Source organism: Ochotona curzoniae, unplaced genomic scaffold (genome assembly GCF_017591425.1).
Source record: "Ochotona curzoniae isolate NIBS_2020 unplaced genomic scaffold, NIBS_Ocur_1.0 contig_883, whole genome shotgun sequence".
Taxonomy (NCBI): Eukaryota; Metazoa; Chordata; class Mammalia; order Lagomorpha; family Ochotonidae; genus Ochotona; species Ochotona curzoniae.
Genome location: NW_024466599.1, coordinates 54374109 through 54386347, shown reverse-complemented (window position 1 = coordinate 54386347; position 12239 = coordinate 54374109). Strand labels below are relative to the sequence as shown.

Below are 12239 nucleotides of genomic sequence, written 5' to 3'. Positions count from 1 at the left end.
GTAGTGGCCTAGTACCTAAAATCCTTGCCTTGAACACACCAGGATCCCATATGGGTGCCAGTTCTAATCCCAGTTAATCCACTTCCCATCCAGCTCCCTGCTCATGACCTAGGAAAGCAGCTGAGGACGGCCCAAAGCCTTGGGGCCCTCCACCTGCGTGGGAGACCTGGAAGAGGTTCCTGGCTCCTGGCTTTGGTTAGGTACTGCATCGGCCGTTGCAGTGACTTGGGAAGTGAATCATCAGACGGAAGAGCTTCCTCTCTGTCTCTCCTCCTCTCTGTATATCTGACTTTCCAATAAAAATACATAAATCTTAAAAAAAAAAAAAAAGAAAGAAACAGGTTCACCACTCACCCCAGACCTCACTGATTCTTCAATGCAAAAGATGCATTAGGCATCTCTAGCAGAGGAACTCATTGCATATTCTGAAACTCTGGAAATCTTGTTTGCAACATCATCTGCTATAGGCTTCAATGCAAAGATTTCCTTAACCCTGGGCAAGAGGTTTGTTACTGTTGAAGACTATCACTCTAAGAAGTAGCTTTCTCTGAGCCACTCAGCATGCACAACAGAACAAGCGTCAATCTCAGGTTGTGCTTTTTCTCCCCTCCTGTTGGTCATGTTGGTAATGCAACCAAAAACAATCTATAACTCCTATGTTCTGTCGTTGCTACCTGTCATACGCCAATACTGACTCAGTGTTGGGGTATAGCATTTTAAACAATTACTTGTAATGCCAGCATCCTATACAGAGTGTAAGTTTGAGTCCTGGGTACTCCACTTCTGATCTCATTTCCTGCTAATGTGCCCATGCCACCAACGTGGGAAACCAGGATGGAGTTCCTGGCTCCTGGCTTCAGCCTGGCTGTTGTAGCACTGGAAAAATTCTGTTGCTCTGTCTTCTAAATAAAGCTTCAAACAAACCACCAAACACACAAACATAACACAAAGCAAGTACTGGTCTTAAGACTTCATGTGGAATCTCTTAATCTTCCTCACTAAAAAAAAATATATTACATATGTGTAGGTATGTGTGTGTGTATATATATATGTTTAATAAGCCTATATATACTATATATGTTTAACTAACAAGCCTACAGTACTGCCTATAATTCTGGCATCCCATGTAAGCATCAGTTCAAGTCAGCTGTTCTCAGCTAGTGTGCCTGGGAAGGGCACTGAAGAGTCCAAGTACCTGGGTCTATGCCACCCAGGTGGGAGACCCAGATGGAGTTCCAGGCTTCTGGCTTTGGCTTGGCCCAGCCCTGGCTGTTGCAGCCATTTGAGAATAAACCAGTAGATGGACAATATCTCTTTCTCACTCTGTAATCAATTAAACAAACAAAACCGGTTAAGCCTGAAAATAGAAAAACAATAAGGTAGAAGCTCTCAGTCTGTCACTGCTGTCCCCAGCATCCCTATAGGTTTGTGTGTGGAGCAGAGATGAGAAGACTGAAGTGACAGAAACCTGACTGGAGATCCAGGAACGGCCTGAAGGAAATACTCACACTTTATTGAATTCTTGCAGGTTTTCTTAAAATGTATTCACCTACATTTTATCCCCAAATAAATTCATATTTTCTTTATAATAAAAATGTTCCAAAATATATGCTAGGAAAATTTCTTAATCTCTTCCTGAGAAACCTTTCAGAGGACAGCTTTCTAACTTAGCAGCTAAGATACCTGGGGCCTCACATCATAGCACCTGAGTTCCACTCCTGGTCCAGTTCCTGACTCCAGTTTTTCTGCCAGTGCTACCCCCTGGAGGGCAGTGGTGAGGATTCCAGTAACTGACTTCCTGACACTCACATGAGACATCTAGATTGAATGCCTTGTGCCCAGCTTTGGCCCCAGCCCAGTTCTGGCCACTGTGAGGACCAGCATGTGAATCAACAGATAGGAGTGAGTGCGCTATCTTTCTCTGTCTCTCAAATGAAAACAAAACAAAACAAACAAACAAATAACTTCCAGTAAACGTTTGGGCCTAAGAGGCAATACTGGTTTCTGCCTCATGATGTGGCTCTACTTGCCAGTTGCCTTGTCTGGAAGCCAGGGCTGGGCATTCAGCTGCATGCCTAAGTGGCCTGGGTGCTGTCTCTCCCATGGCTACCACAAACACACAGCTAAGCAACAGGTGGCTTCCCAAGATCTGGGACACACCTGATAGCCACACGAGAGGAACACGGCTGAGCAGCACCTGCTCAGACCCAGCCCGCTTACCCACAGACTCTGTGTCCTGGCCAGCTTTCTTGTGTACAATGGCAGGATACGTGACTGTCAACTTGCTGTTGTGCTCCTTTCGGACGACTGACCGCCCGGTCCTGCACATGAAGATGGTTGTGAGTGAGTGAAGGAACCCCAGGAGACATTCGGTGATAGCTGTGGGTGACTGGCCAGAGCCTGTTCACCTGGGGGAAAAGAGGCACCCTGATACTCACTTGCAATGGGGACATCGCTTTGCGGTCATGTGCGTCTTCCAGAAGTAAGCAATGAGTTTGCTTCTGCTCTCACACACGTTTTTCACCTGTTAAAAAGTCAGAGTGCAATTCTGAAGAGAATCCAATATGTATTCATTTTGTGGTTTCTGCCTTCTAACCTGAGTCTGAAACCACTGCTGCTGCTTCAAATATTCCATGAGATGCAAGCATAGCTGATTCTGGTGAGCTCTTTATGAAGCTGTCTCATTCACAATATGGGAAGAAGAATAGCAACTGCATCAGAAAGCTGTCACTAAGACAAACTGATTATGAACATGGGGATAGGTTTGGTGGGGAGGCTTAGAACTCAGTAAAAGCTTAACAGATGCTGGGTACCTTTCTTGGTAAACAAATCTCTATGGATGCAGCTGGGGTCCCCGCCCTGCCACCTCCCTCAGATGGACCTCAGGTCTCTGAGGAAGACAAAACCACAGTAAGGCACCAGGAGCACTTTTGAGTCTGCCCGCAAACAGAACCAACAGGGAGCTTTTGAAATCCTCATTTGGGCTCCACTCCAGATCATTAAGTAAGTGTCTTTGGTGTGAAACTTGGGCAAGGGCTCCACTGGCTGCAGGTCTACCTTCCTCATTCACCGGACAAAGCAGTCCTTCCACAGGTGCAGGGGAGCCGAGGGGGATTACAGAAAAAGAAAAGGACAGACGGGCCATTCTCAATGTGTATGCTGGTTGTGTGCCATACTTAAACACCCAGATGCCACCTAATTCTCTCATCAGTCCTGCAGACAGACAGGCCCCAGAGATGAGGAAATGATGCCACAGTTATTTCATTTGTCAGGTCACAGGCCTCAGAAGCAGCAGAATTGGGATTCATATCCAGCTCCACCTTGGGAGGTCAGAAATATATACAAATGATAGTGTTGAAGGAACTGAGATAATTACAATAGAAAAACTAAGATGGGCAGAGGGAGACAGAACTCACATGGGCGCCCTGGGACCCCAGCAGGTTGTTCTGTATGATTTCCGTTGTGTATTGTTCTAACTCTTCCTGAATTTCGAACGCAGAAGGATCAGGATTTTCTTCAAGAAACTGGAAAACAGAAAGGAAATTCGCATAATTGCAATAAAGTTAATACATGTTTGATGTGTAGCATCCACTGCGGGGAGAGAAAGACCCCACGGCTGTTGTGTTGCATCTTCAAAACAGTGAGGCAAAAATCACTGTGAGAAAAAAATGCAACTCAACATCCTGCTTTCAATACTGGTGGCCTAAGTGAAGTCACACAGTCATGTACTATGTAGTTGGACATTATAAGGAACGCAAAGAATTAAGATTAACAGTGAAACACTGCTCAAAATTCTAATGCCCTGGAGATGTGACAGGACAGCAAGCAATGACTAAGCCCAACTGAAGGGATGACAGGGACCGAGGAGGTGAAGAGTACCCTGTGGCCACATGCCTGGAGACAGGACATCAGTCAGCAGACTTCTGTGCCCCTAAGGAAGACATGGACAGACGGCCACGAGGCTGCCTGTAGCTCCGCAGCATGTCAGCCCCGGCTGGTGTGCATCATCCAACCCAGCAATTTTTCACCATGCAAACCCAGCAATTTTTCACCATGCATTTTGCAGGCCTCACAGAACAGAGGAGTCAACAAGACACCATCCTTCACTCCCTACTCCCAACATCCAGGCACGGTGAGCTAGGAACTCACCCTCAGGAACTTGCCAGCCCTTCCTTGTCTGACCACATGGATAATCTAAGGGACCCAAGGCTTTGAACCTGGACTGTGACAGCTGGTCAGGGGGGTTACAAAGCCCAGGTCTGAAACAGTAAGAATCCTCCCTGGAAGAAGGCAGTTTTGTCCTACACCTCCAATCATTCCCTGAAGGTACATTTACAGTACAATGACAAACTGTACATCAATACACTAGGGGCTAAGGAAGAGGAAAGGGATTCTGCAACATGGGCAGTAACTTAATAACCAAGGGAAACTTTATTTTTTTTTAAAGATTTATATATTCATTTTGAAAGTCAGAGTTACAGAGAGAAAGAGAGAGAGGAACCTTTAATCTGGTTTACCTCCCCCATGTAGCCATGACAGCCAGCACTGAGTCAGGCCTAAGCCAGGAGCTTCATCTGGGTCTCCCACATGGGTGGCAGAGGCCCAAGCACTTGGCATTTGGGCCAACATGCTGGTCTCACAGGCAGTGACCATACCTGTTGCATCACAACACCAGCTCCATAGGCACACATACTTTAAATTCCATATCAACATTATAAGATGACTTCTGCAGCATCTCTCACATGCTGGAATTCCTTTTCCTAACACTGTAAAATCTAGCCCCAATTATCCTTAGCTTACCTTCAATTCATCTCTCTCCCTTACGTGTCCACTGTGACTGTCATTACCCTCTCCTCCCTATGGCCCCCTTGCACCTGACCGGCACCCCACTCCTGTCTACCTCCTTCCTTACCCTATCTAGGCTCACATCTCTCCCACCCTGCTCACCGAGGAGGCAGCCTCACTCCTGACTTGCACTGTCATCTATCCTGTAACATCTCCCCCAATACTATTTGAATTTCAGCACCTGACATGGCACAGGGAATCCCCTCACACTCTGCTTAAGCTGAATGCCTGTCCTGGAAGTCCCTGCTCAAGGATATCCCCTTGCCCTGCTGGGGCTCAGACACCCGCATTAGGTGTCTCCCACATTGCCTGGTTTCCCTGATGTCTTCAGGACTAAAGCACTTGGGAAGTGGGAAAAGAAGCAAGGATGCCACTACCAAAGCAACGCAGAATCTAGCCACCAAAATATGCCATGTTTAAGGACTAAAAAGGAACGAAGTTGCCCTTCACATCCATGGTTCCAATGCCTGTGGATTTAACTCATGTGCTATGTAGTTGGACATTATAACACAGTAAGCCAGTGATTTGCAGTATTTACATCGTATTAGGCATTGAAGTAACTAAGATCATTTAAAGTGTGCAGATGTGCAGGCTACATGCTCAAGCACCCCTAGATCTGGTATCCCCAGGGGAAACTGGAACTTTCTCCCTCTGATTGTTGAGGAAGACCACACAACACAGAGCGACATGGCTATGCTGACAATCCAAAAGTATTTACAGACAAAGTATCAGAATTAATGAGAATTTTTTTCAGCTTAGGTCACATCGTATTAGCAATGTTAGGATTCCTCAACATGTAGGAAAAGATTTTTTTTTTTTAAGGAAATGAAATCTTTAAACAACTATTCTATTAGCACCAGAAACCTGAAGCCAATACTCTTTGCAATAGGACTCCGAGGACTGCCACTTTATCTGTTCTCCACAACCTTAGTCTTGTTTCTGTGACCACCACTACACACCTACCCTGTTCAGAATCCGCTCGAGCTCAAAGACGGCTTGTAGGGCCCCCACTTCCAGAACCCTCAGCTGGCAGAGTAAGAGGTGAACCACGGCCCGGGGACACGTCAGCATGTGGCAGTTTAGACAAGAGCCCCGGAGCAGCAGGTAGAGTTTCTGTAAAAGGAATGAAAACAAACAAGAGATGCAGTCATCTTGGAGACCTCCCATGTGCTGCTGCGTTACATCTTTCTGTCACCATTTACTTCAAGTATCCCGTGCCAGACAGAAGCCTTTGTGACCCCCAAAATTTGAGACATTTCCTCCTTTATTTTCCTCTCTCACATTTTCATTTTAATCCATATTTGGAATCTACCTGGAATGAATGAGTTTCAGGCAGGGCAATCACTTTTCTTGTATTGCAAATATTTAAACAATCCTCCTTCCTGAAAATGATTGGCAGACAAAAGTCGCACGCAGATGGGCCAGTCTGTATAGCTTTTGGAATGGGCCTCTGGAGGCTAGGTAAGCTGGTGTAAAATTGCTGAGTTTTCAAGGAAGCCTTGAGACAGCAACTTGCTCCTGCTCTGATGCCCTGGATGTGCTGCAATTCAGCTTGTGCCACCATGCAGGTACTTATAGCCCTCCCTATAGGGGGGACAGCACCACTGTTCTCTCTGCCAGCAGGATGTGCAGTCTAGACTGCTGAGGGCACAAAGGCCCTAGGCAGAAGCTTCACGGGATGGATCTGAGCATTTTTTGCCTCCCACAGCAACACGACGGAGCCACAGCTTTTCTTAGCAGGGACCAAAGGCAAACTGACTAGGGCTATAGGGCAAGATACAGTCCTTAGCTTTGGCTCCTCAGGGATCACATTCTAAAGAACATGTTCCCTTCCAGTGTCTTGTGGGGAATGTGCAGTGCACACAGTCCTGGTGGCAGCCCTGGGGACCCACTCATCCCAGGTAGTACGTACATCGAAGAGGAGAGGGTTGTACACGGTGAGGGGCAGATCAATATGGCCCAGGTGTCCGGAGCAGTTGTTGAAGTCCTGCACGCACGTGGTGCACACCTCTTTGGAATCCGCAGGGCCCAGGGCTAAATCATACAGGCCGTTAGCCGAGGGGTTCCCCAGGCTGTCCACATAGCGAGGGTTCGTAATGGATTTCACACTTAATTTCCTGGGGACATAAAAAAGACAAAGGGAAAACTTGAAACTTGGCTCATCAATTTGCGTCTTTGTCGGCATTTATAGACCTACAGCCAAGGGAGTATTTAGCGGCTGTTTTGTTTTAGAAGCAGCATCGCACAGCCCTAGCCTTAACCCAGCGCGGCACGGGCACCATACGTGTTGCTCAGGGAGGAGCAGAAAGCGGGGCCCAGGACAGTGGATTGCGTAGACACCTTCAAACTTCTGAGAAACAGAACTTGCTCTACAAAAAAAGTCATTGTAGTTCATGTTTAGGCTAAAGCCTCCCAAGAAGACACTGAAATTATATTTATAAAAACCAACTTCACTTTTTACACTTTTTTTTTCTGATTGATAAACAAAGAAACCATCCCAGGGGCCAGTGTGATGAAACAACAGGCTAAGCTGCTGTCTGCAACACTGGCATCTCTATTCAGGGGGCCAGCTCGAGTCCTGGCTGCTCCATCGCCTGCTGCCTCCTGGGGTGTGCATTAGCAGGCAGCAGGAGAGGGGCCACAGCTTGAGTCCAGGTATGCTGAGCTGAGATGCAGGCACTGCAAGCAGCACCTTAACCACTTACACCACTCACTCACCCTGGGTTCTTCCAGATGGTATCTCTCCTATTTCAGGCAGTATCTTACTGTGGTTGCAAAGTGAATTTTCCTTTTCTTCCTTTTTTAAGATGCATTTGTTTATTATTTCAAAGGTGGAGTCCCAGAAATAGAAGTTGAAATAAAGAGATCCTATCCATGGGCTCATTCCCCAAATTATCACAAATGTTGGGGTTGTGCTGGGCTGGGCTGGGCTGGGCTGAAGCCAGGAGCTTTTTCTGGGTCTCCCAGTGGGAAGGGATATTATACACTATTTTTCCATTAGCAGGAAGCTGCATTGAAAATGGAGCAGCCAGGATTCAAATCAGCACCTATTCGAGATGCCTGTGCTTCAGGCCCATCACTTGATCTGCAGCACCACCGCACTGGCCCCATGAAGGACATTTTCCCAAGTTTTAGTGATGCTAAACATCTTTTCATGTGCTTACTGGCCATTGACATAGCACTGAAGAACTGTCTATTCAAGTCCTTCACCAATTTTAAAACTAGGTCCTTTTGCTGTTACATTGTAGGAGCGCATTAAGTATTCTGGATATCAGATAAGTGATTTGCAAATATTTTCTCCCATTGCAAGAGTTGCTTTTTTCACATACATGAAATATAGTGCCTGGGGGCCTGGCGGCGTGGCCTAGCGGCTAAAGTCCTCCCCTTGAACGCACCGGGATCCCATATGGGTGCCGGTTCCAGTCCCAGCAGTTCCGCTTCCCATCCAGCTCCCTGCTTGCGGCCTGGGAAAGCAGTCGAGGACGGCCCAAAGCTTTGGGACCCTGCACCCGCGTGGGAGACCCAGAAGAAATTCCTGGTTCCCGGCTTTGGATCGGCACAGCACCGGCTGTTGTGGTCACATGGGGAGTGAATCATTGGACAGAAGATTTTCCTCTCTGTCTCTCCTCCTCTCTGTATATCTGACTTTGTAATAAAAATAAATAAATCTCTAAAAAAAAAAAAAGAAAGAAATATAGTGCCTGGAACAAATTTCCTCTTTCTTATCTCTCATCTTTCCTATCTCTTATCTTTCCCGGAGTGGAATGGAGGGGCGAGGCAACCAACCAAGGCTCCTCTGGAGTGGAGTGTGAGGAAGAATTCTGAAACTTCACAAGGAGAAATCTCCTTCTTGCAGCCTTAATTGTAGTAAGGACAGAAAGAACCAAGAGCTGAGCAAACGGCACCTCTAGCCATCCAGGAGTGCTCTCAGTCTACTGAGGCAACTTCATCCCTGGGGAGCACACCCGAATCCTAATGCCTACAGGCCTTCCCTTCTTCACAAGAATGAAAATAGTCGAGATCAATCTGTTAAACCATAGAAAATAATGCAAGGGAGGGGAAGAAGGACTGGGTGGGTCAGTGGTCAGAGAAAGTTCTAGGAAGTAGATGCTCAAGAAAGGCCTGAGAGAGCCCAGGAGCAAGCCAGCCACCAACACAGCAGGCTTCACCGGAGGAAAAGCAGGGAAGGCCAAAGTCCCAAGGAATTCAGCAATGGCTCAATGGCTAATCCTCTTCCTTAAGTGACGGGATCCCATATGGGTGCTGCTTGTGTCCCAGCTGCTTCATTTCCCATACAGCTACTGCTTGTAGCCTTGGAAAGCAGTGGAGGATGACCCAGGGCCTTGGGGCCCTGCACCCATGAGGGAGACCAAAAAGAAACTCCTGGCTCCTGGATTCAGATTGGCTCTGCCCCAGTCATTGCAGCCGCTTGGAGAGTGGGTCAGTGGACACAAAATTAATTTTTCTTCCTTCCTTTCTTTCTTTCTTAACATTTTTTTTATTATGTTTTTATTGGAAAGGCGGATATACAGAGAGGAGAGACAGAGAGGAAGATCTTCCGTCCAATGATTCACTCCCCAAGTGAGTGCAACGGCCGATGCTATGCTGATCCGAAGCCAGGAGCCTCTTCCGGGTCTCCCACGCGGGTGCAGGGTCCCAAAGCTTTGGGCCATCCTCTGCTGCTTTCCCAGGCCACAGGCAGGGAGCTGGAAGGGAAACGGAGCTGCCAGGATAGAACCGGCGCCCATATGGGATCTTGGGCGTGCAAGGCGAGGACCTTAACCACTTGCGCTTTCTTTTCTTTCTTTCTTTTCTTTCTTTCTTTCTTTTTTCTTTCTTTCTTTCTTTCTTTCTTTCTTTCTTTCTTTCTTTCTTTCTTTCTTTCTTTCTTTCTTTCTTTCTTTCTTTCTTTCTTTCTCTCTTTCTCTCTTTCTTTCTATAAGTAAGTAAATAAATAAATACATAAATAAGGAAGGAAGGAATCTGATGTATGGGGGACAGAGTGAAGTATGGACATTATCGCATGGGGTGAGTACCATGACAAGCAGGTTAAATGCCTACTTAGGATGATCGCATTCCATACAAGACAGCCTGAGATTGCGTGCTGCCTCCATTTAAGGCCCTGTGGCTTGCTGTGGCTGGTGTTGTGATGCAGTGGGTAAGGCTGTCATCTGACACACTGTCATCCCACACTGGTTGACATCCTCCTGACTGTTTTACTTTGGATCCAGCTCCGTGTAATGATTGGGGAAAAACAGCAGAAGATGGCCCAAGTGGTTGGGCACCTGCTGCCCATGTCAGACTCAACTGAAACTTGAAGCCCCTGGCTTCCACCTGGCCCAGTGTTAGGCATTGTACCTATGTGGAGTGTAAACCAGCAGATGGAAGATCTGTCCTTCTTCCTCATGTCTCCCTTTCTCTCTGTAACTCTAACTTACAAAAGAAATAAATAAACTTAAGAGCAAAACACAAACAAACAAAAAAACTCCCCAGCTTCTGTTAGTATGCCTGAGAAGTAACGGGTGACGGTTCAAGTACTTGGGTCCCTGCCATGCATGTGGAAAACCCAGATGGAGTTTTGGGCATCTGGGTGGTAAATGGGGAGACGGAAGAGCTCTCTCTCTCTGCTGCTGTTTCAGATACATAGAAATACTGAACAGAGATAACAAAAGACACTGCATACAGAGGAAACAGTGGCAGAAAAGCCCAGATATTGAAACAAGATGGCAATGTACAAGGGATTCAGCCTACCTTGCAAAGGGATGATACTACAGGCTGCAATCAGCATTGGCCTAGGTTGAGAACGTATCCTTTACTTCAGGGATAGAGACTCTTGGTAGGGTTTTAAGGATGACAGCAGCATGATCACAACTGTATTTTGGGAGACAAATTTGATGGCAGCGTGGAGGACTAAACAGATGTGAGGAGTCAGAGGTGGAAGGAAAAAGTCATTCACACACAAGGAAAGCACCTCATCCCCTCATCCAACGTGGTGGGACAGACAAAAAGAAGGGTACAACAGACAGGTAGGTGACACAAAGCCAAGAGCACAGTAAATACATCTCAGAGAAATCCAGAGTTATATCTGGGTTTCAGTGGCCATTCTTCACCAGCCCAGGCACACAGTCAAGCAGGAACAAATTCTCACTTTTTTTTTTTTGTGGAGGGGAGGGAGAGAATATATGTTGCATTTTTGATAAGTTTAAGATCTCTGCATGAAATACAAGTAACATAAGAAATCAGTCAAATAAATGCACTTGGAAATTACAAAAAGAATTGGGTGCTGACAACATTTAAGACAAAAAAAGTCACACAACCAGGATAGAATCCTGAAGAAGGACGAATTTCCAGTAATAAAAAGGAACTTTGTTCATCCACGTGCCAATAATGTTTAGCTTAGTGGCTGGCAAAAACTAGGGGCTCACCACCCCCTACGTGGTAAACTGATGGAGGAAGATATTGTCACAGAAATAAAAGAATGTGAAGACAGGAGGTCTTAGAAGAAAATGTCAATAAGGTGTGCAAGATAATGTGAAATGTTCTCATGGTCAACATAACGACCAAGGAAAAATCCCCTGATTCTATAACTAGGCGAACATACACCTCGCGGGGTCCCAAGGAGAAGTGATTGCCACAACTAAGATCCTTTTCAGCAGGGGTAACCTGTACGCTTAATTAACTGCGTCAAACAATTACAGTAACTCTACAAAACCTTGTTAACTAAAGACAAGCCACAACTAAAAAAACCTTCCCCAGCCCATTGCGTCCCTGAAAGCGCGTGACAGACCCGACGCCAGCTCGGAACTACGAAACCCAGCAGGACCCGCGCCGCACAATCAGCGACTCTAAGGCAAGGTAGGCGCGAGGCCTTCTGGGAATAGTAGTTCGCGAGTCCGACCTCAGCGCCTGGCGCTACACGCGTCCCACCAGTTCCTTACTTGAGCTCCTCAGCCGAATACATCCCGAAGGAGATGCCCTGCAGCCGCCGCCAGGGCATGTTTTTGGAGCCAAACATCTTCCAGGTATATCCAGGGAGAAAACCAGTGAATACTTGGAAACTGCAATCCAGGAGCCACCATGTGTTTCAAACTGGGTTTGCGTACCGGAAACGCTTGCCAGTCTATTGATGTGGACGAGACCACTTTCGCTGTGTGTGTGTTATGTGGGTATGGGGGAGATATTTCACGGCTCTCCTGTTTAAAAAAAAAAGACAGGTAGACAACCCAGTACGAGAGTAACTCAAGAAAAGCTTTGCGAAGCCAATGAGGCGTGATGAGCTTTTTCACTCCCTTAAACTGTTCCCCGTCAAGAGGTTGCATCCTCCCATTTCATGGTAGTTTCCGGCTCGTCCAATAGGCGAGCTGCTCCCGCCCACCTCCTCTTCCCAGGACCCC

The 12239-nt window shown here is 46.8% G+C and overlaps 1 protein-coding gene across 1 annotated transcript in view; it reads right to left on the bottom strand.

Annotated features, from left to right (window-relative positions):
• POLR1A (RNA polymerase I subunit A) overlaps window positions 1-11914 on the bottom strand; it is a 63934-nt gene extending 52020 nt beyond the window's left edge. The window contains exons 1-6 of the mRNA XM_040993585.1: window positions 11784-11914; window positions 6758-6962; window positions 5809-5958; window positions 3417-3524; window positions 2439-2524; window positions 2221-2321 (exon numbers count right to left, since the gene is read on the bottom strand). Of these exons, the coding sequence (XP_040849519.1) occupies window positions 2221-2321; window positions 2439-2524; window positions 3417-3524; window positions 5809-5958; window positions 6758-6962; window positions 11784-11860 (727 nt within the window). The 5' untranslated portion in view covers window positions 11861-11914. The remainder of the gene's footprint in view (window positions 1-2220; window positions 2322-2438; window positions 2525-3416; window positions 3525-5808; window positions 5959-6757; window positions 6963-11783) is intronic.
• Between the last annotated feature and the right edge of the window lie 325 nt (window positions 11915-12239).